The 11192-nt window shown below is 35.4% G+C and overlaps 1 protein-coding gene across 1 annotated transcript in view; it reads left to right on the forward strand.

The window, feature by feature from the left end:
• Positions 1-11192, forward strand: part of ICE2 (interactor of little elongation complex ELL subunit 2) — a 27454-nt gene that overhangs the window by 10874 nt on the left and 5388 nt on the right. The window contains exons 8-11 of the mRNA XM_010294830.1: positions 1483-1667; positions 2185-3115; positions 4381-4559; positions 5978-6107. Of these exons, the coding sequence (XP_010293132.1) occupies positions 1483-1667; positions 2185-3115; positions 4381-4559; positions 5978-6107 (1425 nt within the window). The remainder of the gene's footprint in view (positions 1-1482; positions 1668-2184; positions 3116-4380; positions 4560-5977; positions 6108-11192) is intronic.

The following is an 11192-nucleotide window of genomic DNA, read 5'->3' on the forward strand; positions in this document are numbered from 1 at the left end:
GTCATTCCATGGTTTTCTACAATTTGTTCCACCTTGTTGCTGAGAATAGTAACAACCTCTAGAGGTATCACCATTAACATTGAATTTGGACATACAACAATTTTCCACTTGAGGAAGAAATATTTTTAAAAAAATCAATTAAATGTCCTTTGCTTTTTCAAAACTGTAGGCTCTGTTCCTTAGAAGGAAAACAACTGCATGAAGCTGTTAAAATTATCAAGTGAACTGATTTCAATAAGCTAAAAAAGATAAATTCTGAAGTTTTATGAAAAAAACAAAGACCAAATGTTTCTTGGAATTAAAAGGACTGACTTACAAATAGAATAATGAATAAATAATTAATGTCCGTGGAGATCACTTTTCCCATTTGCAACAAAAAATGTTTTGAATAAACTGATTAATTCATCCGAGTGCTATACTTTAGTTGTCAAGCACTCCATCGGTAATATGAATATAGATGTTCTTTCTTGTTACCCCTTTTTTTATTTTGTAAATGCACTGACAATTCTGCGATTATTTATAATGGTTGTTGTCTTGAAATGTCCATGTTGTGTGCATTTCACACAAATCTGGATAGCAGTAAAGGTGTCAAATATCAGCAGATCTTACAAATTTTGCACTTTCGTGCATGAAATCAAATTACTTCATCTGTAACGATATGCCTGACTCCATTACAGTTTTTAAACTTAATTTTTAAATCCAATTTTTAACACTTAAAAGGCATTCAGAATATATTAACAATATATACTGTTTCTTGAAGGGTTTTTCCTCTCCTTCCTTTTCTACCTTCCCTGTAACCCACCTTTTGCATTAGTGATTTTTTTTTTCATCCACAGTTTTTTGGGGGTTTTTTTGGTTTTGGTTTGTTTGTTTTTTTTTTTTTTTTATAAAACAGTGATAGTATGTTCACCACATGCTGTTGTTTTCTGTATAATATTGGGCAGGATATCACTGTTATTTTTGGATGTATCTATGAATGACTCATGTAAGTGTGTTACGGTGTTAACAAAAGAGTAGGGTAGCAGAGCCTAGACATAGCTACTGACTAGAAGAAGTATAAACTGCAGTCATCGCTTTTGGGCAATAAGGCTTAAAAAAATAAATAAAAAAAGAGGTTCATCAAAGGAAGAGAAAGGATCCTTTTAGAAAACAAAATACATTTAATGATATAATGCAGTATAAAGAACGATGAATCCTAAATTCTTATTTTACAAATTCTCTATTTAGAACTGCGTTTAAAATATGATCAACTGTTACTGGTATGTATTACTGCTGCAGGATGCTAATAATTCACGCTATATCTGGACATAGTTTTATATTCTGTCATTAATGAATGAGAGGATATTTTTTCATTTCTTCTACTGTGAATGTGGAATACCTTTGACTGTAGTTGGAAGTTGAAAGATTTATTATTTAAATTATACAACAATCTTTTTTTCTTTACATTTAGTGTGTACTCAATCCCTTTCCATTCTTGAAAAGGTAGCAAACCAGCTAAAGTGGTTTATGTTGATTCACCCCTGCTGAGAAAGGAAATGACAGTACGAGAGAGGAACCAAATCTTCCATGAAATTCCAATGGACTTCCTAGCAACTAAAACATCTTACGTTTCAATTTCTGATGTATTGATGGACAAACCAGCTGAGGACAGTCTGCTTCAGTGGGATGTATGTAGCTTCACCTCCTCTTAACAAACAAACAAACAAAACCAAAAACTTCTTTTTATAATTCCTATGTTACTTGTTCTGCAATAATGAAGGAAAATTTAAGTTTCCTGTTGGTTGTTTTTCTACTGCTGAGTTACAGACTTTATGTTCTAAAATGTCTGTCTAGTTCCTTTAAATGCTTCTATTACATCGGCTTCTCAGCTTTAATGTTTACTTCATTAAAATGTATTTTGATAAGTTTATTTAAGTGGGAGAAGTTTTATGAAGTTTATTCCTCTTTTGAAAGGCCTTTCAACTCCTAGGACTTAAGATATTCCACGTTAAACAGAGGAAATTTTTTTTTTCCTCAATTACTGCCCCTCTCTCCCAACAGTCAAAATATGGATAGTAGAACATTTTTCATGTTTTCAATTTGACAGTGTCTCATTTGTGATTAACACATTCTATTTCTTGGTTTGTTTGATTATTTTTTTAATATTAAATATCTTTAACATTATTTTTTCTTCCCTGTGTTAAGATGTCTTCTGATAGCTACCAGTACAGGAAGATTCCTCTTCCAGATGACACAGGGATGGACTTTGATGATGATGTTACAGAACTGGAAACGTTTGGAGCAACTGTCAAGCTCTCAAGAACTTCTAAAATGGAAAGTACTTTTCCTACAGTTAGTAACACTGCTAAAGTTTTATCACATGGCCTAAAAATGGGGAAAAAAAATACGTCCAGCATAAACAGTGAAGGGAAAAACACCATTCCTGAGCAAGGAGTTTCAGTATGTGCCAGCATACAGTTTCCATCATTAGATGGCATTCTGTGCTTCAGCCCTGAAGAAAATTCATCTCATAAAAGCTTTAATTCAGAGGAGGTAAGACTTAACAAAGCACAGCATGTCATGACCAAAGAAGTATTGGACAGTGAAACAAAATTACATACTCTATCTAATGCTGCTAGTTACAAGAAAGAATCTGATTCTGCACCAAAAAATGAGATTTACACTTCTTTATGCAGTAGTGACACGGATGAAGAGCGTTTGGTAATTGATACAGAATGCAAAACAGCTGTAGCAAACACTGTTTCTCATACCTCATTGGAGACTGCCAAATCACCTTCCCCCACCCAGATTCCATTAGCAAGCATGACTGATTGCTCAGATGTCGTGGATCAGGGAAAAAACGCCTCCAGAAAGCCTACAAGAAAGTTGTCCAAGGAATTTGATCCTGTCGGACAGATTTTGAAAATGCAAACTGAACTTCTCAAGTCACCTTCACAAAAAACTCATGAGCACCCAGTGGTGAGCTGTGATAATTCTAATGCTACGCCAGCCCATGTGCCTCAATCTCCAAAACCATTGGTGACCTCTAGCACAGAAGCTGTGCCGCTCCCTGCCTCAAATCCCAACAGCTCGTCTAGAAGTACCTGGACTTGGCTTTTTCAGGGAGTGCCAAAGAGTAAGTAATTGTATAAGGAGTAAAATTTCAAAGTTTCAGGAAAACTTAACTGAAAAACATTTTACAGTCCTTCATCTGAAGAATGTCCTGATAGTACCTCCGTTACATTTATTTAGAGATGTGACTTAATTTTTTTTTTTTTTAAAAGATACTTTTTCTGTGGAGAATTACTGTCTTGCACGCATAAGGGAGCATCTTGGGAGCTGCTTGTCTGCAGAGGTCAAAGTGAAATACTGCTTAGAGAAACAAAAAGTTGCTATATACATTTTTAAGCAAGGAAAAGAAATCATTTGGTAGTGAAATGAGTTACTTTTCCTCAGAAATTTAAATATTTGAGTATTCTGGTGGGCAAAAATAGTTTCTTGTCAATCAAAAATGGAATTTACGTTTTCTGTAGAAGAAAAATTTCATCAAATTATGCAATTAAAACTTGAAAGAAAACTTGAAATTTGAATGTCTTAAGTTCTGAGACTCGTAGTTCAGATGCTCTTAGTTCTTAGCAATCTATTTCAGAACACTAATGAGGACTGCAATTCACATGCCCAAGTTTTCAGGCTTTTAGCTGGAAATTGAACCTATGCTACACCCAGACCTCAACCAAGAACCAGAAGTCTTGAAGATCATAAGGGCCATGATCTGAAGTTGGAGTTTATTCTTGTTTATTTTAAATGTTTTGTTAAAATATCTCTAAGGGATGCAGGGAAGTTTGTTAACTTACATCAGAGCTGCACTTGGAGATCTAATAAGTGTTTCTTTTCAATATGCTAATATTGAAATTGAAGTTGAAGCAAATTCAATTTGGAACAGAGGCTTATGCTACCATCCAAACCTGAGGCTTGAGTTATTTCAGTAACTGATAAATGGATGGCAGCTTTCAGGAGGCATACATTGTAAATAGAATTCTTGTCTCCTTTGTGCTGAGTGACTTGTGGCTTATAAACCAGCCTTTGAACTCCATTTGTACAAGAATGGAGTCTCACAACTCTGTATAAGAAATCTAATGATTAGGATAAAATATGTGGGAATATTTAAAAATATACTATTTAAAAGTTATAGCAGCTGTTTTCCAAATTTAATTTTTTTAATACATAGGTGACTTCTTGTGCCTAACGAGATGGTTTTTATCCCAAAATCCTAGGAAACAAAACAGATTCTATTTAAAAAAAAATTTGTTTTTAAATCTACTGCAAGAAAATAAAAGCTAATTAGCTTCATGGTGAAGAGTGTGCAAGCTTGTAGTTTTCTGTTTTATTTATTTTCTATAGGAAAGCTGCCAAATGAACTTCAGATGCTTGAAGAAGACCCTTCAGAGTATAAAGCACCTCAGGATGGCAACCTTGTGTATAAGCTGTTCAGTTTGAATGATCTGTTGTTACTTGTGCGTTGCAGTGTACAAAAAGTGAAGTCATTGCCACGATACCGTAAAAAGAAGAAAGCCCAAAAGGTACAGATTTTGCTCTTATCTTTTTTGGTTTGTTTTTTTTTTTACACAGTTGTGCTCAGCTGGCATCTCTGGGATTCCCAGTCCTTCATAGCATTTGTGTTTTCACTCAGACAATTAGTACATTTAATTGTAATTCTGTGGTGTCTCTTTTTTAAGTAAATATTTACTGTAGGAATTGAGGGAAGAATGACTTGTGATTTCTTTTAAACCTACTTGATTAGAAGAAAAGCAAGTGTGATTCCGCATTTCTTACTACAACTGCATTACAGTAATATGCATGGATAATTATATTCATATAAACTAATGTCAGTTTGAACTATTCTTAAAAGTTAATGCAGTAATTAGGTTTTTGGCCCAAGGCTTTGAGAATGTTCATGATCATAAATACTTTCAAGCAGGATTCAGCCTTGCTATTATGCCTAGTTAAACAGAGAAATAGGAGATAGAATGAACAACAGAGGACACATTTAAAGATAAAAAGAGATCCTATTCATTCTACTTGAAAAGACACTGGTATACATCTTAGCAAATCGTTTGTCTTAAGGAATAAAATGCTTTAAATGCAAATGTAATTCCTTGTAACATCAGAAGAAGGAAAGCTTATTCTGGAATCCTCAGTAGTTTACTATTTTGTCAATAGTCCTCTGAATCATTCGACAAATTTGACATGGTATCTCTCTCCCCAGACTACTGGAATTACAGTAGGCAGGCATTTTGTGAGGTGTTTGTTTTGTTGATATGGAAATAGATCTTTTTAACTCTGATTACTTGCAGAGGTTCTGTGCTCAAAATCGTATTTTGAAGAAATACCATCTCTTTGCTATTGATCCACTACTTACAAATGTCTGTGAACAGCTGCTTAGTTTGTTAATCACAAATTGAGCACCGTTATTTTTTACAGTTCCGTATATTTTCTTATATTTTTCTCTGTGAAGCGTTAACACGCAAAGGTTAGCCTCTGGTCTCAAATGAGAGTCCAAGCATTAGGTTCCAATTTCAAATGAGATTCTAACAAGGGGAATACATGTCAGGATTCCACTAATAACAAACAAATCAGAAATATAATGTATGTATTCTTAAACTCCTGCAGAGGGCAGTAGAGCACAGAAGTGTGAACTTCATGTTAATTTAGTCGCATGGAAAAATTACTTAGAGGCAAAATTTCCTTATCTGTGAAAGCTTGCCTAGGCTTGCTATTTTTTTGTCCATTTCACCTTCCCCACTATAGAGTCTCTGTAGTCCAACGTTTGTACTGTGGGTTTCACAGAATGTGAGCCATCACACAAAATCTGTGAAACGTCTTTGTTTCTTTAGCTGTAGTAGAAGACTATGATGATTATCCACTACAAAATGTAGTTCAATTGTGGATGTTTTTTGGACAGTGAGTGCTGATTTTTATTGTATCTTCACTTTTACAGCTTATTCCAATATTCCTGTTGCCAAAATTAGAATACCAAGCCTATTACGGTGTTGAAGCTCTTACAGAAAGTGAAGTATGTCAGTTGTGGACAGAGAGTATGCTGCATTCTGAATGCTTATTTTATATTGGTAAGTTCGTGTGCTGATTTTTGCTTAAGAAAAATGTATGTCTGAATATTCATAGACTAACAGAAGAGAAAAGTACTTACTAAAGGTATATTCCATACGTCCTTATTTTAACTTTTTAATTTTGGTTTTCACTTTTATCTTAAATAAACATTTTGTCTAAAATTTCTGTTGGGTGGAGAATAAGGGTATTTCAACTTTGGTTTTAGATGAATACCATCCAGTAATGTTTGTTTTCAAGAACTGCATTTATTTGCCTTTCAAAGACAGATGTGTCTGTAAGTGTGAATTACAAGGGTGAATTTAGTTCTCTGAAGTTAGTAATCTCCATGACTTAAAGTATCTGGCGGGAGCGGGAGGTGCAGCGTTTGGTTATTTTTTAAATGAGTCATATACAACATGAATTGTTTTATCACAGGAGTGGTAAAAATATTTCTTGATGAAATCTGAGTTATAAATATATCTTACCATTTTGTGAAATTATTTTAAATGAATTTGTTATTACATACCAAAATAGAAGACGAACAGAGGATCAGGTATGTGACTCAGAGGACACAGATTCCTTGGCCTTTGCAGTATGGGAAAAGGTCAAATGTTACTTACTTTTCTTTGGAAACAGGCAATAATGTTCATATTTCTACACTGATAACACGGACAGATAAGATATAAGAGAATGAGGAAAAAAAAAGGCAAGATAGCGCTAAACCAAGTTCTGCTGTTCAGAAATAAAAGAAATTACATGCTTTGAAAACAGTGTACGTGTGTCTCATATCTAAGGTGCTGGGAATAATTGTCTGGTTTTGCAGAAATTAAATTCCTAACAGGAAGAAGAAAAATACATAGCATGAGTTCATTGAAAACTTCTTTCCATAGCTATGGTATTCCTCAGGAGTTCTGAACACTGGATGATTTTACTTAAACACACAAGTTTTCCGTTGGCCGTGTATAATGAAATACAATTTCCTAATATGTGATATGACTTGAAACATCCCTGTCAAAGGGGTGGTCTTGGTACTCCTTGTCCTGTATCATGCAGCAGATGGAAACAGGAGATAATGTAATAGAATCTCTGAATGTGAAGTAACATACGTTACTTCAGGAAACTACAAGTCTCGTGTAGAAGAGGTGAAAACTAATTCAGAGCACAGAAAATAAAAAGACAATAAAGCAGGGATACAAAGCATGGAGATGTAGGCAGAAAGGTATCTGACTTGTAAAGGCTGTTTATCCAAAATCACATGAACCAAGCACTCCAGGAATGCAGCGTTACAAGGAAAGTTTCACTAATGAATGTCCTGTAGAAAATGCTGTATTCATGTTTGTACCATGACATTTTAAACATCAGGGAGTTGTATGTCTATTAGGATACATATGTTCTGTAGAGAAATGAAAATTATGCATATAAACAATGTGCCCAGATTATTTTAGTAACCCTTTTAATATATGGAGAGCTCTCTGATACCAATTGTCTTCTAATTAAAAAGGTTTTAAAAGGAAAAATCTGCAACAAAGTGGTTAGTCAAAAAGCGTTCTAGAATATATTTGGCACTTGCTACGGAGCGATGGCAGTCCTGTTTGTGCAGTGAATGAATGTTCTGCAGTGGGGACTGCCTCGCCTTCCTGTTGTAGAAAAAATTCTCTCTCTTTTTTTTATAGTTCTTACAGCAGGAGTTGTGGCCTGTGATTGCCTAACCTTTCCACTTGTGCACTGAATTACACTTTTGCTTTTGGTGGCTCACATCAGAATACTATTTTAGAAATGCTGAGTTCTCTCTTTCCTATTTTTTACATACAAACTTTGCATCCTATCATAGAATTACAAGGTATATGTGAAATCTAATATACTTGAGGTAATTGTTTTGCTGATTGCATCTATCTTTGCTGTCCATATTTAGTGGAAACTATGTTTCTAATTTTAAATTCTAAAACAATATTTGCTGTGTTTTTTCTCTTCTCAAAAAAAAAACCCCTCACAAAGAGATAATTACGCATACAGTTCTCCATTTCTAATTATATCTTAATGTCCAGTACTGAAGCATTGATCTTTTTTTTTAGCAACAAACAGTGTACTGAATTGCACTGAAATTTAGCCCTCTGTAGAAAACAGCATTAACATTTTTGTTAACATTTCCAGAGTCACAAGCAGTGTGAGGAAATAGTGAAACTGTAGAGAGAGGGCTAATCTGCTTACAAAGCACACAAACTGAAAGAATGCATGTCTATCTAATCTCACATCAGTTACAGGATATGTAGCATACGGCTTGTGTGCAGAAGTTTGCAGGCAGCTCTTCCAGCCAACACCCCTTTTTATAGAGGCTCTCAGGAGTGTAGGAGAAAGGAGGATGCGTGCTGCAGGAGTTTTCTGGCATAAACAGGCATGCCTTTCTGATATGGAGGTTCCTCAGCGTCTCCCTTGTAGATACCTGCTAGCTGTGAAACAGGCATGGAGCCCGAGGCTGGCAGCCTTCGCTGGCCTGGCCTCCAGCATGCTCTCTCTGTTCATGTACTTGGGAGAAAAAGTCGTTGGGATTGAGAAACACCAGTTACTCCAGTGATGTTTGTCAGCTCTTGGATGTGCTTCTTCCAGCAGCAAACCCTGGGGTCCACAGGGGTTCTCCTTTGTGTGCTCTGAGGAAGCACAGGATTACTGTGGGTTGTCACTGTCCTACACAGTAAATTAGTACTCCCAGCATGTGGGGCAGGCTCCCACCCACCACTGTTTAAAAAAAAAAAAAAGCCTGCTACAAATACAGAGTTGGACTCTGAGCATGTCACCCACTTTTGACACAGAGAGAATATGTGATTTATTATTTATTTAGGTAGGCAAATTGGGGACTGCAGATTTTTGGTGCTGCCATGTGGTTTCCAATATAGGTAGGTAAAAAGACATACATGGAAGTAAATGATCCATTTTATGAACAAGCATCTACCACAGCTTTTAATAGGAAATTGTTATCCTACTTACGGACTCTCTCTGCTCTTTCTGAGAAATATTGTCTGGTGGCTGTTAAATTCTACCTTTCAGTTTGCATTTCTGAGGAGCTGTGAAAAATACAGTGTTGCAAGTGTCCTAATTTAGTTCCATGGCTCTTTGCAACAGAAAGCTGCTTCCTTGAGCTGCAGGGGCATTTCTCTAAGAGTGATAATATCCCTGTATAATGGACAATGAAAAATGGGTGAATATCTCATTCTTTCATTAATCTCATACCTGAAATTAAGACTGCTGCTATCATGTGTTTGGTGTAAGCAGAGAGACAGATTTGACTTCTCAGATCGTGCTATAATTTGAATTATTTTAAGTGAAATATGTCCTATAATAAAGGAATTTTTGTATTGACCATAGTAGAGCCATAGACTTACTACTCTTTTTAAATTTACCTGACAGTATGAATGTGAAAGTATGGAACAACTGTTTGAAAACTGCGATCTTACCATTACTAACATGGTACCTACAACTTGAATTCTTTTTCAGACAGTTCTGAGACTATATAGATCTTAAGTGAAGCCTCTAAAATTTATGTCTTGAGCATGTAGCATACCTCAGCATTAAAGTGCTTAGTAGTTCTTGGATCTTGAAAAAACTTCACTCACTGTTTCAACAATCTTCTGTATTGCCAAATAAGTATGGATGGAAAGTTCTTTGGACCTTGGTCTGTGCTCCATAATTGCCCGGCGTTGTTCTTCAGTGTTGTATTGCTCTGTGTGGCTGAGGGAGCAATCTCATAGCTCAGCGCAGTGACTCAGCAGTGCTGCCAGCTCAGGAGATGAGAAGGAAAACAGAAGTGTAACTATGGCCTCCTGCAGAAATTGCAAGGTGTGATATTAAGTTAAATTTTTTTTTTATGTTCTCGAAGGTAGTTATTGTTTGCACAAAAGCGGAGATATTATCATCAAACAAACTTAAGAGTGCAGTTCTCTGCTTGCTAGTAGAGCACCTTGCTTGGTTGTTGATTTAAGTCCCCTTGCTTACTCAGATAGGAAATCCTGCATCTGCAAAGGGAATAATCTCTGTGACATGTTTCCCAAATAAGATACTTGTACTTGATCTAAACAGTAAATAAAGTTGTGATAAGCTTTGATGATTAATAGGAACATTTTACCCCGGCCATTATTCACTTATTTGCATTAACTGCCTAAGCAAAACTTACTACAAAAAGAATAGTTTACCTTCACTCAAATGGAATAATACTGGCCTTTTAATAAAGATTATTTTAAAAATGGGTTGGAAGGAAGTACTTTCTGTGTGGGTAACTTACTGAATGTCAAGTGTTTTCAATCAGTCACTTCTCAAATATAAGATAGAGTAATATAAATTAGGTATGAGTAGTTCATAGATATATTTTTTTTTTCCTCCAGCTATGCTGTCCGTGAGTTTAGAAATGGAGAAGTTTCTGAATTGAGGAGAGGCTGATAAGGAATGGATAACACAAACAAATTGTTTTGTTTGGGTTTTTTTTTAATAATGACTTTGAGTTTCTTTTCCTCTAGTCAGCAATACAGAATATTAAACCTGGCTGCTTAGACTTGCACAAAATACTGATAGCAACAGAAGTAACAAATGTACAGTGTTTAAAAAAAATTAATTGCCCTGGTGCATTTTTTTAAAATTGTTAAAATGAGAGTTCTTCCTTGCTCTTATTACACATCACATAACAAATTGCTAGTAGTGTTTAGCTTGGAATGTGAAAGGCCTTGGTTTAGCAGTTTTAACTGTACAATTGAAGCATTTATGTTTCCTACAAGAGCGGATTTGTAGTAGGGCAGTTAATTCCACTGAGTTGGTCATATCTTGTTATGCTGTCTTCTCATACTCATTGTGGGAGCTGGAATAGAACAGATTTCTGGGAAAACCTCAACATGAGAGAGAACTTGAAGGTAAGGCACGGTCGCCATATCTGTGTACAAGCTATGCTAATGATCTTTATTGTTTATCAAGTGAAAACATGGGCTTAACTGTTCTTGTCAGCCTTTATTTTAAAAATGTGATGAGGAGAGCTTTGAATTGTTGCGCCTAGCTATGTCAAAGAAAAATAATCCTTAACAATTTGCCGTGAACAAGGTCTGAATTGTAAATTGTCATTTTTCGGG

This window comes from Phaethon lepturus, unplaced genomic scaffold, assembly GCF_000687285.1.
Source record: "Phaethon lepturus isolate BGI_N335 unplaced genomic scaffold, ASM68728v1 scaffold15549, whole genome shotgun sequence".
In the NCBI taxonomy this organism is placed as follows: domain Eukaryota; kingdom Metazoa; phylum Chordata; class Aves; order Phaethontiformes; family Phaethontidae; genus Phaethon; species Phaethon lepturus.